This window comes from Natator depressus, chromosome 3, assembly GCF_965152275.1.
Source record: "Natator depressus isolate rNatDep1 chromosome 3, rNatDep2.hap1, whole genome shotgun sequence".
Taxonomy (NCBI): domain Eukaryota; kingdom Metazoa; phylum Chordata; order Testudines; family Cheloniidae; genus Natator; species Natator depressus.
The window spans coordinates 47,146,473-47,166,581 of record NC_134236.1 but is presented as its reverse complement, the minus strand read 5'-3'; the positions used below and the strand labels follow the sequence as shown (position 1 = coordinate 47,166,581).

Here is a 20,109-nt window from a genome sequence, read left to right as displayed (position 1 = left end):
AACAGCAGCACCAGAACAGGCAGGAGATGCTCCAATGTGTGTGTGTAAAAGTTGCAGAGGGGGTAACATTTTTGGTCAAAATGAAAGCTGCAGAAAGAAATAATAATTTTTATGTGCAAAAATGTGAATGACTTGACAATCCGGCTTGCGATTTCTAGTCTGTCCTTACTTGTTTTCTGAAATTAGACCACTATGACCCTTCTGTTGGATACAAGTCATGTCACTGTCAGTTTTTAGGCATAGAATACAATGAGTGAATTCAGTTTTCACAGGGTCATTTTCCTTTTAAAGAAAAGATGTATGAATTTGGACAGCTTGAAACTTGCCTGGCAGCTAAGTATATTAGCCACAGTGAAGAATCTGTGCCACCACACTCCTTAACATTAAAATTAAATAAAATGCACAAAGAATAGACAACTGTTTTATTATTCGTTTAAATTTTATCAGTCACCTCTTTTTAAGCTGTAAGAAAGTGCTCTCTCTCTTGGTTTTGTTGTACACCTTGTTTCTTCCTGACCCCTTGTATTTCATCATCTTAACCCTTCCTTTTTCTCTAAATTGTTCTGTCAGCTTCATCCTTATCTATCAGACACATAGATGAAAATGATTTTATTGGGGAAGAGTCAACATGGTTTTTGTAAAGGGAAATCATGCCTCACCAATCTACTAGAATTCTTTGAGGGGCTCAACAAGCATGTGGAAAAGGGGGTGTGATGGATGCCCCCGGGGTGCCACCTGGAACTGGGATAATACTGAGCCCCCTGACCCATTAGCCTGGGCTCCCTCTCAGATAGCACTGCTGTGATAAGCTGCAACGCCCTCCAGCCTGCACTTTTACCATACAGGTAAGGACATACCCAGCTGCAATCACATGCAGGCTCTCTGACCAGCCCCTGCATAGGAAGGCTGCAACTAAGGTGACTCCCAGCTCCCTAGGCATGCATCCCCTCTAGAGTATAAACCCAAAATTATGCTGTCTTGCCCTGCACAGGGAACTGTACAGTGTAAGCTGATAAAGTTTGCCCCTTCCCTCAATATGGAGAGGAATATGCAACAGCCTTTGCCCATTGAGCTATGATTCCCATACACTTCACTCTAACTCACTTAGATAAAGCAAAAACAAGTTTATTAACTATAAAAGAGAGCTTTTAAGTGATAGCAAACAGATGAAAGCAGATTACCTAGCAAATAAATAAAAAATGCAAACTAAGATTAATATACTAAATAGATAGGATGAGAGTCTGCTAATTCATATCCAAAGAGATGATACAAGCAGGCTGCAGATTCTTAAGTGGCAAGCTGCACTTGCTTTATAGCTTGGAATCCCCAGGTGTTTCATTCACAGGCTAGAAATCCCTTTAGCCTGGGCTCAGCACCTCCCACAGTTCAGTTCCTCAGGTGTTTCCAGGAGTCTTCCTGTGTGGGGAGTGAAGAACCACAGCTGATGTCACTCCCTGCTTTATATAGTTCTTGTATAGGGCAGGAACCTTTGTTCTAAAGCTTGGTTCCCAGACCAATCTGTGGAAAAATACTGACATCTCAAGATGGAGTCAAGAATCATGTAGCCTGGTCACATGTCCGTGTAGAGTCATAGCAGCCATTATTTATAGGCTGTTTGGAGCATTCTCAGGAAGGCTCGCTAGGTGGGAGATAAGCTGCTCCTAAAGCCTATTGTTTTTTTCCTAATGGCCCGTTGCCCTGAATAGGCTCTTCCCCACCAACTATATAGACTGATTATCTAGTAGGCGTTACCCAGGTGTAAGTACATTTGAAATACAGATACATAGTGAATATTCATAACTTCAGATACAAAAATGATACATGCATACAAATATATTCAACAAATCCTGACCTCTCACATGACTATCTTGCATAAAATGCATCATATTTATGCCATAATCCTATTTTTTACACACACACACACACAGAGAGAGAGAGAGAGAGAGAGAGAGAGATATGAACTGCCAGAAGCTGAAGAACCAGTTCCTTCAGTCGCTCCGAGCCTTCGGCAGCACTTTGGCATAGATAGATATATAATATCACTGAAGAATGTGGTGCAGTGTCACAGGGTGATCAAGTAGGTATAGTACACTTAGATTTTCAGAAAGCCTTTGACAAGGTCCCTCACCTACGGCTCTTAAGCAGAGTAAGCTGCCATGGGATAAGAGAGAAGGTCCTCTAATGGATTGGTAACTAGTTAAAAGATAGGAAACAAAGGGTAGGAATAAATGGTCAATTTTCAGAATGGAGAGAGGTAAATAGTGGTGTTCCCCACAGATCTGTACCAGAAGCAGTACTGTTCAGATCATTTATAAATATGCTGGAAAAAAGGGTGAACAGTGAGGTGGCAAAATTTTGCAGATGATATAAAACTACTCGAGAGTTAAGTCCAAAGCAGACTGCGAAGAGTTACAAAGGATTCTCACAAAACTGGGAGATTGGGCAACAAAATGGTAGAATAAATTCAATGTTGATAGATGCAAAGTAATGCACATTGGAGAACATATACATATAAAATGGAGTCTAGATTAGCTGTTACCACTCAAGAAAGAGATCTTGGAGCCATTGTGGTTGGTTCTCTGAAAACATCCACTCAATGTGCAGCTGCAGTCAAAAAAGCTAACAATGTATGGAATCATTAAGAAAGGGATAGATAAGATAGAAAATAAAATATTGCCTCTCTATAAATCCATGCATCACCCACATCTTGAATACTGTGGTGCAGATGTAGTTGCCCCATCTCAAATGTATGTTTTGGGAAAAGGGCAACAAAAATGATTAGGGGTATGGATCAGCTTCCATATGAGGAGAGAGAATGCTGGGACTTTTTAGCTTGGAAAAGATGACTAAAGGGGGATATGATAGAGGTCTATAAAATCATGGTGGGTGGAGAAAGTAAATAGGGAAGTGTTGTTTACTCATAACACAAGAACTAGGGGTAGCCAAACGAAATTAATAGGCAGCCAGTTTAAAACAAACAAAAGGAATTATTTTTTCACACAACGCACAGTCAAACTGTGGAACTCTTTGCTAGAGGATGTTGTGAAGGCCAAGACTATAACCGGGTTCAAAAAAGAGCTACATAAGTTCATGGAGGCTAGGTCCATCAATGGCTAGTAGCCAGGATGGGCAGGGAAGCAAAACCATGCTCTGAAGTGTCCTCAGCATCTGTTCGCCAGAAGCTTGGAATGGGCAAGATGGAGTGGATCACTTGATGATTACCTGTTCTGCTCATTCCCTCTGAAGCACCTGGTATAGGTCACTGCTGGAATACAGGATACTGGGCTTAGGTGGACCATTGGTTTGACTCAGTATGGCCGTTCTTATGGTCTTATGCTAAACCAGAGAACTAAAATGAGTGGCCCCACTGCCAAGAGCAACACCCGGGCAAGAAGCCAAGCACTCCTTCCATGTGCTGTGAAAGGGAAGGGCAAGCTGGTTTCTTTACTAAAATGTAGTTCCTGGAATCTACACAGGGATGTTGTCTCTGGCTAGTAGTTGTCTGACAAATATGGGAGAGAGACATATTCATTGCATGGATGGTAATAAGACTCTAGTAATTTAACTTTCTCCCATCTTTTATGGGGCTTTCCAGAGCTAGATTCTGTGCCAGTCCTCAGATGCTGTTTAAAGCTGTTCCCAGCAGCAGCCGTCACAGAGTGAAGCTGATGGGTCTTTGACAGTTGTATTATTGCCCACATGATTTTTAAATAGTTGTAAATGAACTGAAGCAGCTGAGGAAAAAAGAATCTGGGTGGTGGTCCCCCGAAAAAGTGAATAGTGTTAGACTCCATAAGAAATGGATGGAGAATATGGCTGAAAAATTATAATACTGTTATATAAATCTGTGCTACACTCATTTGGAATGCTGAGTTCTGTTTTTGTCTCTTTCAAAAAAAAGAGAAGAGTTTTGGAGACTTGACAGTAAAAATGAATAAAGGAAAATCTTCCATAAGAAGAGAAGTTGAAAAGAGTTTAGAGAGGAAGACCCTCCCTTCCCCCCCTCCCCCCCCAAAAAGGACATGATATGCAGAGAAAGTAAATTGAATATTTAACCTTCTCATCTTCCAAGAATAAGTCATTGAAATTGAAGAGCTGCAAACGTATTTTTATTTATTTATTTTATTTTTATTTGTACAGCACAGTTATCCTGTGCAACCCATTGTTGCATAATATCTTTGAGGCCAAGAATTGAACAGAATTGAAAAAAGTCTTTTAATGCTTTCATGAATGACAAGTATAGCCAGAATTACAAAAGTAAGGTTTTAAAAAGTAAGAGAGCCTCGTGCTTCGGGTCACTAGCCAACCTATGAGGGGGATAGGAAAAAAACCTAACCATGTGAGTAGGTATTCCATAATGGTCCCCTGCAGATTGTCTTTAACTTTCCTCTGACGCATCGGGTACTAGCCGTTGTCAAAAACCGAATAGTTGAATACATGAACTGCTGTCTGATCTGGTTATAGCATTGCCTGTGTTGCTAGTTATCTATATGTAAATCTTGAAAACTTCAGCTAGGTGAAGATACAAATTGACACAATCACCTAAAATACATCTTTTTTTACGTATGTTACTAATGCTATTAAAAGTGAGCATTTTAAAAAGGCAATATGTTCATCACTGTTTACGCTCTTTTTGTTTACTTTATGTGTATTTCTCTCAACATGGAGAATGATGATGAATGAACTGACTTTCATTCTCAGGTTCTACTTATTGCTACCATACATTGGTTTCATATGCTGCAGAAGAATGCTGTTTTAAATCAATTCCTTGGCATCTTAAGTTTGTAGAAACACTTGTATTGGTCTTTAAGTTTTGTAAAAGCTTGTTTTTACAAAATTTAAATGTTGGGTCATGTCAGTTCTTTTAAGCCCCTGCAAATTATCCTTCCAGACAGTAAAATTCTGAAAACAGGCTGTATTTTTTTAAACTCTTCTCCTTCATGAAAAACTGCACAGCTTTGGCCCCCAGCCAAATACAGCATGACTGGCTGCATTTGAATGGTGGCTGTATTTGAATGGTGCTTGAATGGTAGCTGTCTTAATCACTACTTGCCTGTGTGCCACATGAGAAAAGCAGCACTCATAAATGATTAGATTAGTTGCTACATGACTGCTTGTTCATGCTTTTTCTCAGAGCACAATTTGACTAAATACAAAAAGTAGGACAATAGCATTATTCCGATACAAACAGAAGATTTAGCATGTCCCTATCGTTTGTATGACTGCATCTGCTGTATTGATCATGTTGGCCTTTTTCTAAGCCAGGATTTAAAGGTGTTAACACACGTTAGCTGACACTTTGAAAAGCCTAGGGTCTACACTAGATTTTAAAAATGTTAGATAATGCATGCTAGTGTTACACCTTAAATCTTAATATAGACAAGGCTACTAACTTGCTCGCCTTGTGGTGTTTCGATGCCCATATGCCTTCAGGCATATCACCTCCTTACTGTCTTTTAGTATCCTTATCAAAACCCACCTCAGAAGAGAGCTTAAGCTAAATATTTTACATATTTTTTTTTTTAAAAGCCTCAACCCTCAAGATGTGTAAATAGTACATATTAACCTCTCCAATGTCCCTGTGATCACCTAGCCTTTGCCTCCACCCTCCCCTTCATTTCCTCTGTGGGTCTTGTCTTTGTCTACAGTACACTTACAGCATCACAGCTCTACCCATGCAGCTACGTCGCTGTAAAAGATCTCATGTAGCCGCTCTGTGTCAACGCAAGAGAGCTCTGACTACTACACTTATGCTGGTGAAACTTATGTTGCTTAGGGCTGGGGGGGGAGTGTTTTCACCCTCCTGAGCGCCATAAGTTTTGCTGACATATGGCAGTGTAGATATGCCTTAGACTGTGAGCTGCTTGGGGGTGGTACTCTGTCTTTGTAGATATAGATATAAATTTTGTAAGACACTATAGCACCATAGAAGGAATACTTCAAATGGAAATACCAGATCTTGCCACTGTAAACGTGAAACTTTGGGGTTGCTGACCTCTGCTGTATTTCTGCATAGTCAGTACTACTGCAGTGTTTCAGGCTGGTACAGTTTACCTCCTGAGCTCTAAACTGGCAGAAAGGCCAGATTTGAAATATTTACTAGACACCTAATATACAGAAGACTTGACCTGTTAGGTTGAGGAAGATACGAAAGACAAGAATTGAGCTGGGGACACTGGTGAAGTCTATGGCAATGCCCTGGTGAGAAGCCCAGCCCTCCACTACCACGTGAGGAGAAGGCGCCACTCTTGAATCCTACTTGAGGGGTGGAAGGGGATTCAGTCCCTCATATCCTCCTCTGGTTAGGAGGCATATGATAAAATTGATCTCTGCTTCTCTCCCGTCCCTTCACCCTAGTATCCACCCAAGTACTGGAAGAGAGAAAGGGCTTCCTATCTCTTTTCCCATCCAGAGCCTCTTAGCTGCGAGGAGAGGGGAGTGGTTCTATTACTCTACCCTTTTCTTGTCCTTTCTATTTTGGGTTCTTCCCTGTGCTTGCTTTTGCTCCTGATTTTATGTTGCTGCTTTAAAAAACTATTATTCCTGAGTTTTTCACTGCTGTCCACCTGGTTGTGAATGATATCAATTAAATTGATAAGAGTTTTGTTAATTTCTTAGTGCTACTGCTTGTCACAGATAAGAGCTTCAGCAGGGAATTGGTTTATAATGGTTCACTTCTGGAAGGTTATTTTTGCGACCCATAAAGGCTAGAACTTTTTTTCAATGAGAGCTAAAATTTGTCAGAAATTGTTGTAGGTTCTCTCACCAATTGGTCAATGGATTTTTCAAGCCCTGCTCAGAGACTTTAATAGTAGCTTTGATCATCGAATATTTGGGGCTCCTGTGGTAGAGAACCATTTTGATTACTGCTCTGAACTTCCTTCTTTCTTTAAAATTCAAATTCAATGTCAAACAAGAACAAGACTTTATTTAAAAAGGAAGCAGAGTTATGATTCTGGCTTTGACTAATATTCCTTTATTGGTCTATGAACAAACTAAACCTATGTGGAGTAGAAAACACAGTTGTACAAACAAATGTTTAAATACAATTAATAAGTAGGGCCTTTGATGTTAGATTTATATTGTAAATGTGACTATGTTCTCTTTTTACAGTATTACACCCCTCTGTGTTATGTGGTATAGTGGTCAAAGAAAGGAGTTCTTTGTTGTTCAGTGTTCCACATTTTTTTCTTTAGCTGTGTACAAATGACTATAATCTCTGGGGTTAGATTTCAATAACCCTGCTTCCTGGTTTGTGGTATGTGCTTCATCCTCTAGTCATGGAGCACCACGTGCAAAAGATCAAAATATCCTGTCCTAATGTAACTAGAGGGAGAGGGACAAGCAAACGCTTACAGCTTAGTCTGTTTTTGTTATCTAAAACATGAGCTGCCCTCCCACCACTCGCATTGCCGCTTGAATTCTGTCTGCGGTGGCATAAACTCAAAGAACTAAAATACCAACATGTTTTCTATCTCATCTTTTATTTTTGAACCTAAAGTGGGGTCTGTATTAAACCTTTGTGCATTTTTTCTTCAGGTTCAGTACTTGGCATATAGAAGTTCATATTAATTTAAATGAATAAAACCAGGGAATTAATATAAGTTTTTTACTGACCTACAAGTTTTTATTCCATTAGGCCAAACCTATGCATCTTTGGGTATGCATAGGAACACTGCTTTAAAAATTTGAGTCCCAGTATTGCTCTGACCCAGTAGACATGAGCAATTCTATAGTAGGATGTTCAATTTCCATCCCACCATCAATCTCAGCCTGGATCAGTCCACACAAGAGTTTCTGGACACTACAGCGCTAATAAGCAATGGTCACATAAACACCACCCTATACCGGAAACCTACTGACCACTATACTTACTACATGCCTCCAGCTTTCATCCAGACCACACCACACAATCCATTGTCTATAGCCAAGCTCTAAGATACAACCGCATTTGCTCCAACCCCTCAGACAAAGACAAACACCTACAAGATCTCTATCAAGCATTCTTACAACTACAATACCCACCTGCTGAAGTAAAGAAACAGATTGACAGAGCCAGAAGAGTACCCAGAAGTCACCTACTGCAGGACAGGCCCAACAAAGAAAGTAACAGAACGCCACTAGCTGTCACCTTCAGCCCCCAGCTAAAACCACTCCAGCGCATCATCAAAGATCTACAACCTATCCTGAAGGACGACCCATCACTCTCACAGATCTTGGGAGACAGGCCAGTCCTCGCTAACAGACAGCCCCCCAACCTGAAGCAAATACTCACCAGCAACCACACAACAAAAACACTAACCCAGGAACCTGTCCTTGCAACAAAGCCTGTTGCCAACTCTGTCCACATATCTATTCAAGGGACACCATTGTAGGACCTAATCACATCAGCCATACTATCAGAGGCTCGTTCACCTGCACATCTACCAATGTGATATATGCTATCATGTGCCAGCAATGCCCCTCTGCCATGTGCATTGGCCAAACCGGACAGTCTCAATGCAAAAGAATAAATGGACACAAATGAGACATCAAGAATTATAACATTCAAAAACCAGTCGGAGAACACTTCAACCTCTCTGCACACTCAATTACAGACCTAAAAGTCACAATTATTCAACAACAAATAGTCAAAAACAGACTCCAATGAGAAACAGCAGAACTGGAATTAATCTGCAAACTGGACACCATTAAATTAGGCTTGAATAAAGACTGGGAGTGGATGAGTCATTACACTACCTAAAAACTATTTCCTCATGCTAATCTTTCCCTTACTGTTATTCTCACCTTCTTGTCAACTGTTGGAAATGAGCCATCCTGATTATCACCACAAAAGTTTTTTTTTCTCCTGCTGATAATAGCACACCTTAATTGGTTGGTCTCGTTAAGAGTTGGTATGGTAACCCCCATTTTTTTTCATTGTGTGTCTATCTTCCCACTGTATTTTCCACTGCATGCATCTGATGAAGTGGGCTTTAGCCCACGAAAGCTTATGCTCAGATAAATTTGGTTAGTGTCTAAGGTGCCATAAGTACTCCTCGTTCTTTCTTTCTACAAAAATAGTGCTCCTCTGGACTCTCATAAGCATAGATACCGTCTGTTTTATGCCAATAAAATCTTCTGTTCTTACTCTATGGAGTTTGAATAACTAAAGGTGGAAAAGCTACTCATGCTCTGCTTCCAGTGTCATTTTGCTCCCTCTTCACTTAATCTCAGAGGATATGTCTACATTGCAGTTAAACGCCCACAGCTGGCCTACATCAGCTGACTTGGACTTGGCGTATGGGGCTATGAAATTGCAGTGTAGGTGTTCGGGCTCCGGCTGGTGCCTGGGCTCTGGGATGCTGCAAGAGGGGAGGATTCCATATGCAAATCTACCATTAGAGGCACATTATACTCCTGGGAGAATTCTGCACCAAAAAAATAATTCTGCACCAAAAAATTAAAAATTCTGCACACATTTCAAAATTCTGCATATTGTGTTTGTCAAAATAATGCAATATAATCATGCCAGTTACAATTATTTTGGTAATTTATTTCAAAATATCTCTCAGCAAGTATGTCTGTAACAATACAGACCAAAAAAAAGATTGGTTTTTTTTTTTTTTTTGGACAAATAAATTTCCCTAGGAATTTCAGCATGATGGACCACATCTTCACGCTAAACCAGCTACTAGAACGTTCAAGGGAATACAAGTTCCCTTTGTGCATTGCCTTCATGGACTATGAGAAGGCGTTCGACAGCGTAGAGACTAACACCTTGAAGCTCTTTCAGAACAGGGCATCGGCGCGAAATATATCGCATTACTAAAGGAAGTGAACTCTGGCTGCAGCACAGACATATTGCTGTTCGATAATTCCCTCCAAATCCCCATCGAGAAAGGTGTGAAACAAGGAGATAGTTTCACCAATATTATTCACAGCCTGTCTTGAATTGGTTTTTCGACGAGCAGACTTGAAAGGCGGGATTAATGTCAATGGCGAGCGGCTAAACCATCTCAAGTTCGCAGATGATATAGTGCTGATAGCCAAAAATATAGCCCAGCCTGAGAGAATGCTTAAAGAACTGAATGCAAAAAGTAGTCAAGTCGGATTAAAAATGAACCGATCGAAATGAAATACCTGAGATCATATGTTCTGCCAAGAACCCAAATAACTCTTGGAGTTGAGCCGATCCAAGAGATTGATAAATACTTTTATTTGGGCCAGGAAGTCAACATGCGCCACAATCAGAAAGGCGAACCATCGCGCAGGAAAAAAGCTGGATGGTGCGCATTCAGTGACATCAAGGACATCCTTCAAGGAAAGACCAGCAAAACAACTCGTGCGAATCTTTTTAACTCGACCGTGCTTCCAGCGATGTGTTATGGCAGCGAAACATGGTCGCTGGCAAAGATTGAAGAACATCCACTGTCTGTCATGCAGAGGGCGATGGAACAAACATTTTTGGGCATTTGGCTTCGCCATCACATCCCCAACGAAATAATTAGGCAGTAGTCTGGAGTTCGAGACGTTGTTGTTGAAAGCAGGCTCAGCAAAATGCGGTGGGCGAGACATGTGGCCCGACTCAGCATCAACAGATGGACTGCAGCTATATCCGAGTGGTTTCCACGAGAACAGAAATGGCCACACAGTTGGTTTCCAAAGAAGTAGGATGATTTCCTAACCAGGAGATATGGACAAGCATGGCGAAAGATGGCCAGAGCAAGAGAAGATTGGAAGAAGTGTTGTGATTGGCTCAGTCTCAACTGATGGACAGACAGTCTCCTCATCTACGCAGATTCCGTACTAAGCATATTAATACAGAACTTTGTGTAATTCATTTAAATTACAATACAGAACTGTTTTTCCTGCATCTGTCGGAAGCAGTGCAAAGGCTTGGGGGATTCAGGGGTAACGGAAAAGCTGAGGGAGAAGGAAGGAGCCTAGGAGTGAACCTGGAGGGTGTTGGGTGTGGGTGGAAGGTTTTTCTTGTGGGTGTGGGATTGTTAGGGTGTTGGGAAGCCTCCCCTGTGCAGACCCTGGCTGACCCCAAGCCTCTCCCATTCAGTCAGGCACATCTGCCCCTGTCACCACACCCCTTATTCCTATAGGTCTCTGCAACCCCACTTTGCCATCCCCAGGACTGTAGTGATTGTTTTTATTTTTCTGAACACTTAGTGTGATACTGAAAATGGGCATGTTAGGGATTTGGTGTGGTGCACTGGGGTGTCATGATATGGTGGACTAATGTTGCACTCAGCACAAGCTACTGCCTCAATTTGATTTCCTTACTTTTTAGTGTTTGCATTGTGGGGATATATTGCTTGAGCAACTATACCTTCGGGGGCGTGTGTGTGTGTGTGTGTGTGTGTGTGTGTGTGTGTAAATCTAAGGATTGCTTCCAAATGAGATTATATGTAATGCGCGGAAATGGAAATGTACAGAACGTGACTGTCCCTTACAGTGTGCTAACACTTCCCATAGTAGAGATTATCTCTCTTCTCTGCAGGACTAGCTGAATGCAACTGTTTGGCTTTCTTTGTAGCTAGTGATCTGCTTCTATCCCACAGAAGATGATTCAAGATTTGTCTAGGAGTTGGGTTTGTAGCCTTGGCTGTAGAGATCTGAAGAGTCAGAAAATTCTTATCCTGAGAAGAAAAGGAGTACTTGTGGCAGCTTAGAGACTAACCAATTTATTTGAGCATAAGCTTTCGTGAGCTACAGCTCACTTCATCGGATGCATACTGTGGAAAATACAGAAGATGTTTTTATACACACAAACCATGAAAAAATGGGTGTTTATCACTACAAAAGGTTTTCTCTCCCCCCACCCTACTCTCCTGCTGGTAATAGCTTATCTAAAGTGATCACTCTCCTTACAATGTGTATGATAATCAAGGTGGGCCATTTCCAGCACAAATCCAGGAACACGAGAGTGGGGTGGGGGGAAAGAAAACCTTTTGTAGTGATAAACACCCATTTTTTCATGGTTTGTGTGTATAAAAACATCTTCTGTATTTTCCACAGTATGCATCCGATGAAGTGAGCTGTAGCTCAAGAAAGCTTATGCTTAAATAAATTGGTTAGTCTCTAAGGTGCCACAAGTACTCCTTTTCTTTTTGCGAATACAGACTAACGCGGCTGTTACTCTGAAACCTGTCATTATCCTGAGAAGCGCTTCTGACCATTAAAATAATGCCATTTCATATATCCTTCTTGTAGTAGGCTACTGCTCTGTGCCCTTTACCTATCAGATATAATGGTGAAGTAAGGATGATCCGGAACTGTTATACAATATACTCCTACGGGAATTCTGCACTTTGCCCCTGTGCAGAATTCATGTCCTCCCTGAAAATACATTCTGCCGGGAGAGGTGCTGTAGTGACAACTTTTGCCCAACAGAGGTTGTGGTGGTGGTGCCAAAAGAGAGGGTAGCTGGCTCTGGGCTGTAGCAGCCAGTCACAGAAAGGGCAGGGGTGGAGGCTGCTTCCCTCACAGTGCCCCGCCAGTGGAGACAAGGGATATGGGTGGAACAGACAGAGCGTGGTTCATGGAGCTTCTGGGGGTTCACACAGACTGGGTTTAGAAGGGCTATTTGCAGGGACAGACTAGGATGAGGGCACAGGAGCTACTGGGATGACAGCATTGAGCCGGGGCTGAATGGGAGTGACAGTGCAGGGACATGTGGGGATGGAGGAGGAGGCTGTGGGGCCACAGGGGGGAGGAGAAGTGGCTGAGTGTGGGTGTAGGGACACACTGGGACGGGGCAGATGTGTTTTGATTGAATGGGAGAGACTAGGGGTTAGCCAGAGTCTACATGGGGGAGGTTCCCCAACTCCCTAACAAACCCATGCCCAACTCTTCCATAATTCTCCTATCTATACCCAGCAACCCTCCAGTTTCACTGGTAGACTCCTTCCCAGCAATTACTTCCCTCTCCCAGAGCTCCTGCGTTACCACAGACTTCCCCAAGCCTTTGCACTGCTTCTGGAGGGTTCAGGAAATACATTTCTGTATTATAGTTAAATGAATTATTACTCAGTTATGTATTCATAGGCCTCGTAAGGAATCTATTTGTCAAGCAACATTTTCTGATTTTTTATTTTTATTTTTTTTTGGTCTGCATTATTAGATATATTTGCTGACCGGTATGATTATATTGTGTTATTTTGACAATAAAAGATTCAGAATTTTGCATAAATTTTAATTTTTTGGCACAGAATTCCCCTAGAAGTAGCAGTAGCTACATATCACAAGTGATGGCGGGTGAGCAGCACAAGGAAAGACCACTGTTTCTTCCCTCAACAGTTATTTTCGTATGTGATGCCACAAGGTTAGGATCTGTTATATTGAGTTTCTTAGATTGTATGCAGGGTTGGTTTACCTTTTTAATATACTTAACTTCCATGATCGCTAGGTTTATTTTTCTGTGGATGTGCGTTTTCCATTTATCACGACCCATGCAAGATCCTTCCTTCTCCCCACCAAGGCAAGCTTGCTATGACTCCTTTTAAGAGCCAGTGAACAGACCATTCTGGCCACTCCAGCAAAATGTAGTGCCCTTCTGTTTAGGGAGGGAAGTAGTGAACTCAACTTACCCCTCTGTCAGAATTACTTCAGCCTGTGCCAGTCAGAGAAACAAGGGACTAGCTGCTTTCATTGCAGATTTGGAATGTTTCTGGGGCATGCAATCTCCAGTCTGTCACTGAACAATTTATTCCCTTAAAATGGCAAAGCATGCTGCCCCATTAGGGATTCCTAGCAATGCTTTTTGTCGGACATGTACACTGGTAACTTGTTCTAATACAGCAGGGGCGGGCAAAGTTTTTGGCCTGAGGGCCGCATCGGGTTTCTGAAATTGTATGGAGGGTCAGTTAGGGGAGGCTCTGCCTCCCCAGACAGCTAGGCGTGGCCCGGCCCCCCTGGGACTCCTGCCCCATCCAAACCCCACCTGTTCCCTGTCCCCTGACAGCCGCCCGCCCCATCCACCCCTCCCTGTCCCCTGACTGCCCCCCGCTGCCCCATCGAACTCCCCGTGCCCCCATTCAACCCCCCCCGTTCCCTGCCCTCTGACCACCACCCCAAACTCCCTTGCCCTCTATCCAACCCCCCCTGCTCCCTGCCCTCTTACCGCGCTGCCTGGAGCACCGGTAGCTGGCGGCACTACAGCCGTGCCACCCAGAGCACCAGGACAGGCAGCTGTGCCACCCGGCTGGAGCCAGCTACGCCACCGCGCAGCACAGAGCACCGGGTCAGGCTGCAACTCTGCAGCTGCGCTGTCCGGCAGGAGCTCACAGCCCCGCCGCCTGAGCTGACGCTGCGGGGGGAAGGGGGAACAGCACGGGAGGAGCTCAGGGGCTGGGCAGGAGGGTCCTGTGGGCCGGATGTGGCCCGCAGGCTGTAGTTTGCCCACCTCTGTAATACAGGCTAGTTAAAACTAGGGAGAAAAGTGAAGAACTACAGAAGGACCTAACAAAGCTACGTAACTAACAATGCCAGGTGAACTTCCACATAGAGAGTGCAAGACTTTTACAGCTATATTGTAGGCAATGAATTCCCACTGAAACTTACCAGTGACTATTGTCCTCTGAACGTTACCATAGATAGAAAACATGTGACGAACCTATTTACAGTAAGCCCTGGCTCCATCATGCAAACATGTGAAGTCTGAATATATCAAATTTTTTTTACCTAGCTACAAGAGAAGACTTTTTTGAGAGGTTAAATTTAAATTGTTTAAAGCTGTTCATTCAATGTAACCTACATTAGCAAGCAAATTCTGTGGATTGCCTGGGATTGTTGACAGCTGCTTGATTTTTTTTTTCTCAGTAATTAACAGCAGATCCTTCTGTTAGGAAGGCTGTGGAGCTGTCAGTCAGACCCTTTGGATACAAGATCAGTTATTACATCGACAGCTGGGTGAATGAGGGAGACTGTTCACTAATGTGTTCACATTATGAATCATTTTGATCGGATCAAGTTTGCTTCCTTAAGTTATCTCAGAGTTCTTTGTAGCTCTCATCTTATTGTCTATAGTTGACTTTACAGTGGAATTTGGTCTTCATTCTTCCAGGTTTGAGGTAACTCTAGCTATATTTGTGGGGCTTTTTTTTTTTGTTTAAATATTTAAAAAAAAATAATAAAAAACCCTTCCTAGTATAGTGGGAAAGCTGTGTCAAAAAGGAGATTGTTGCAGCATGTTTCAAAAGCTCTAAGACTCAGGACGAGTCTGAACACAATTGTGTAACTGAGGGTAGTTTCTCATCTTCTCAACGGGCTCTTGAGCATGGGGTGCTGTTCTTTCACTCCTCTGTTCAACATGTGTTTGGGGTTGTTAGGAGGGTTTGTAAGGAGGTATGGGTGCTCTGTTTTCAGTATGCTAATGATGCCCAACTGTATGTCTGTCTTGTGCAGCTCAGTGCTTCAGCCACTGTGTAGTTGAGATTGGGGCGTGGCTGAGAGAGCTGTCTGAAGCTCAAACTAAACAAAAAGGAGGTCGTGATGGTGGACTGTGGGAAGTAGCCAGAGGAGATGGAAGAGGTAATACAGTCCCTTTTAAAGTAGTGCATTCCCCATTAGCCTGCCAGAGATTGCAACTTGGGTGTATGTTAGACTTCCTGCTGCTGCTCAATGATTATTGCCGCAATAACCAGGTCAGTTTTTGGATGTAGACCCTGCTACTGGTATCTATGTCTTTGTTACCTCAAGAGTCGACTTGCAATGCACTGCACATGGAACTACACCTTACAGTTATTTGGAGAATTAAACTGGTGAGGAATACCCGCAGCTCACTTAATGAGCAGGGCATCTTGCTGGGAGTTGCTCCAGATTCTGCATGGCTATCAGCTGCTCTCTGGGTAGAGGTATAAGATGGTTTTCATTACCTAGAAGGCTGAAATGGCCTGGGTCTTGCCTACCTGAGATCACCTACTGTGAGGTCAGCAGTGGCTCTTGAACTGGATCTCCGGTATTATAAAAGAGAGGGGGCTGCTGACTGGGTGTACTCTGCTAGAACTACAGGACCTTAGAACTTGCTCTCCCTCCTTAATCCAAAATGGTCTGAATTTGGTGATGCTCCAGGCACACACAAAGCCCTCCATTTGTTAGGGATTTCAGTAAGACATAGGGGCGAGGGGTTTTTTAAGAGTCTTTTTTTTTTCCACTGTGTGCTGTCTGAGATAAGGCTTGATTATTTAAGGCTGATGGAATTAATATTTGTATATTGGTATTAATGCTGATTGGTTATTGTAAGTCCAATTCTAAGGCCCCTCAGAGCTTTTTCTATGGATGTTACTTTTTCCCCCCAATGTTAAACCTAAAGAAATCTCTGACAACTTATTCAATGATCGGCCCTCTCTCTGCTAAGAATGCTTTCTCTGGCTCTCGTGCTTTTCATCCTAATTCTTAACTGTATTGTCTTGGAATGCAGCTGTCCTAGAGATTTATAAGTGGAGATGAGGGTCAGTGAGAGAGCTGATTTATGGCCTTAAAACCATTTTTCAAGGTTTTGATCACACAAGACTAATAGCCAGTGGTGGGATTGGCGCACAGAGGTCATTTGTTCTCACCGCTGTCGGTCGTGCTGAGTTGAGCTACTGCATTCTACACAAGCTGGATTCTCTGGATTGGTTCTACCTCTACCAACAGGTGCAGATAATTCCAGTAATCTAGAAGGAGATGGCTAATGTGTAGATTGTCAGCCTCTCCTCATCCAAGAGGAAGGGATAAAGTCTGACAGGCTGAAGATGAAAAGATATTTCTCCATATTACAGTTGCCAGTTGGTGATCTCCCAGGAGCTCAAGGCATCACCTCACTTTGAATGGGGGGTAGGTACCTTAGAAGCAGGACAGCGACCCACCTAGTGTTTTGAACTATTTTTCCCAACCAACCAACTTCACTTAAATCTTGGCTGGGTTTGGTTTGAGCCAGCTCTTCATCCAGATGCTGATTTCTTGTGAGCGTTGGGACATCTTTGTAAAGGAACTGGCAGCAGACAGTTTAGTTAAATGAAACTAACAAGTTGCACTCTCCCTGCAGCTAGGACCACAAATGCACATATAACTGTTAATTGTTGACGGTGCTGTGTTGAATAGTGATTAGGCTCTGTGAAGGGGAAAGAAGGTACTCCATGTGAGCTCTCCTCCCCAAATGGCTTGGCATCCAAACTCCAAATCAGATAGTTTTGCTGAGAATTGCTTTTTAGTTTGTGGAGGCTCTCACACCCAGATTCCTGAATTAGGCAATAAGGGGGAGAAGGAAAATAACTTTTCTTTATCTACCAGCATATTTTCATTACAGAACAAAGCAAGAGGACAAAATTAAAGGTGCTCTTGCATGGTTGTAAGTCAGTTGAAGTGATAGTGAATGATGAAAAATTATATATATATATATATTAAAAACTAGTTAAATCTCTGCTCTGTTTGTTTCTAGACCGTGGCGCATGTCATGGGTTTAGAATTTCTGTTAGCTGTTCACGAGAACCTATGAGATCGTGTCTTTTTGATGTTAGTTGGGATCTGTTGAAACTCACTTTTATCCTTCATGATTTTAAATAAGTGTTTTGTTTTGAGCAGTCTTCAATAGTTTGCATTTCCTGTTTTGAAATAAGAAAAATGTTAAAACATAATTAACTCAGACCTACTTGCTTATATCACGAACATGCTCAGCACAATAAATCCATAGTGCAACTACTTTTTGCCAATAACTCATCAAATTTGGTATCCAAAACTATATAGCTGAACTTTCAGCTGGATATTAAACGGAAACTAGGTTAGTAGTATTTTACAGTTAGCAATTTAATTTTTCCCTTCACATAATAAACATATAATGCATTTAACATTCTCTTTTGTTTGAATATTTAAATAGACTTACAATTTCACGATACATACTATACAAAGAAACTGTCTATTTCAGGGGTTCTTATCAGTTTGTGTATAACTTTCCCTACTGTTTTTTAACATTTTTAAAATTTTCCCTAAATGCTAACATTTTGTGTATTTTCATTCATTATTTATAATAGGTGGAATATATGCTGGTAGCTTTTGATCATGAACATAAGAAAGTACGTTTGTCACTAACTGGAGAAGAAGTTCTTCATACACTGCAAGAGAAGGGGGAAAGAGTAAATCCCAAGTAAGTAGCAGTTTCTTTTATCTCCTTGTGCAAATGCGCTATTGTACAATCTTTAATTACATAATCATGTATGATTTTTCCCCCCAGAGGACCCCTGCCTTATTCAGTACACAGGATGGGTGGTGCTCTGGGCAGGAATCAGGTCTGTGTGATGAAGGAGGTTGTTGTCTGTAGGACTCCTGCCTGAGTATTTGTTGCAGAAGTTGGAAGACGTGTAGTGAATTGGGCAGGGAATTGCTGGAAGGAAGGGGGAGGGGAAAAAAAAAAAAAAGGATGTTCTCACAGTTGAATGTTACCCTGGAGAATGGATTCTATCCTCCCTCTGCCATGGAGTTTCTGTGTGATGCTGGGCAGCCCTTTCTGGCCAACTGAACATTTTGGCATATGTCTAAAATGGCAAAAAATAAACCCACCACCCAACCCTCTGGCAGTGCCTCTCAGAGCCTCGGTCTACAGACTTCAGCTTATGCTATAACACTGAAAAGCCGTTTAGACATTGAGACTTGGGCTCTGAAGCCTGGGTACAGGGTGGGTTTCAGAGCCAAAGCTCCAGCCTGAGTCCAAACGTCTACACAGCATTTTTTTAGCTCCGTAGTGTGATCCTCATGAGCCCAAGTCTGAATCTGTAGACCTGGGCTCTGAGACTCTCTGCCACAGGTATGGGTTGTTGGGTGGTTTTTTTTTTTTTTTTTGCCATGTTGATATGTCCTTAAGTGCATGTTCCTTGTTTTCTCAGTGCCCACCTTGAGATCCTATGGCTGACAACTCAGCTGCCACTGTCCCGAATGGGACTTGTGTTTTCAACATAAAAAGTGCTATAAAAATGCGAAGTTCTCTGAAAAAATTAGGCCTTAGGTGTTTCAAGTTGGGCACCAAAAGTTTAGCTGACACTTGACAATTTTGGCTTTTTTGTGCAATCTCTGTTCCCCATCTGCAATATGAAGATAACACCTAATCTCTCAGAGGTATTGTGAAGACAAATGTTTGAAGCATTCAGATACTGTAAGAGCACAAGATAAATGCCAAGGAGGAAATTAATAATTTTGTATTCAGAGCAGTACAAGTATGGTATATATTAAATTAGGCCTGGGGTCTCATGTTGAATGAGAATAAAAAGAATATTAAATGACAATTCACTGAATGAGGCAGAGGTCCTGGGGCTGGGCCAGGGAAGAGAACTTTGTAATTAAAGACTGCATCATAATGCGTACATACATGGGGCTCGAATTAGGGCTACACGTTCAACCTTAATTCTGACTTTTCCTCACTTTTTTGAGTGCTTGACTTGACAAGTTTGTTGTTCTTTTAATATATGCAATTTCCTGATTTTAAAAAAAAGAAGCGGAGACAAATTCTATGTTTAAACTACATTGATTCCCCAGTATGGGTCTTCAGAGGGATTGGACCTTAAGAGTCAGAGCCGAGACCTCTACCACTTGAGCTAAGAGAGTAACTGGTAGCAAGAGTAAGCTTTGAGAGGGGAATACACTCTCTCTCTGGGTTCTGGAGGAAAATGTTTTCTAGTAGTTACAGACCTTGCACCACAACCTGGCCCCACCCCTACCCCACAATTTGCTACCCCTCTGCATTCTAGTCAGGTGTCTTCCTCCCTGCCTGGGTGCCAGCAGAGGGATACTAGAAATCACAGGAGAGAGTCCCCCTTCTCATAGTTCTGTGCCTAGCACCATATAAACCAGAAGAAGCAATTGCTGGGAAAGTCCTGTTCAGCTACTGCATTCCTGGGATGGAACATGCTTAATGCAGATAAGGTCTTCGGAGAATTTAACTGCCAAACTCTTAACTAATCTTTGTGCATGTGCAAATGGATTTTTTCAAAGGCTTAGAAATTGGCCAGATTGGGGCAAAATTTCACAGGAAAGGTGTTGTGGGGTACATCCACCCCATCAGGGCGTGTAACAGGGTGGGGTGGCCTAGTCTCCCCGGTAACCACAGCAGCCCTGGCTCCTACGGCAGCATGGCCTAATGGTCTGGGT

At 42.4% G+C, this 20,109-nt stretch overlaps 1 protein-coding gene across 1 annotated transcript in view; it reads left to right on the top strand.

Moving 5' to 3' along the window:
* The window catches only part of GCLC (glutamate-cysteine ligase catalytic subunit), a 57,099-nt gene that overhangs the window by 5,402 nt on the left and 31,588 nt on the right, over window positions 1–20,109 (top strand). Inside the window, exon 2 of the mRNA XM_074947819.1 lies at window positions 18,003–18,115. Within this exon, the coding sequence (XP_074803920.1) occupies window positions 18,003–18,115 (113 nt within the window). The remainder of the gene's footprint in view (window positions 1–18,002; window positions 18,116–20,109) is intronic.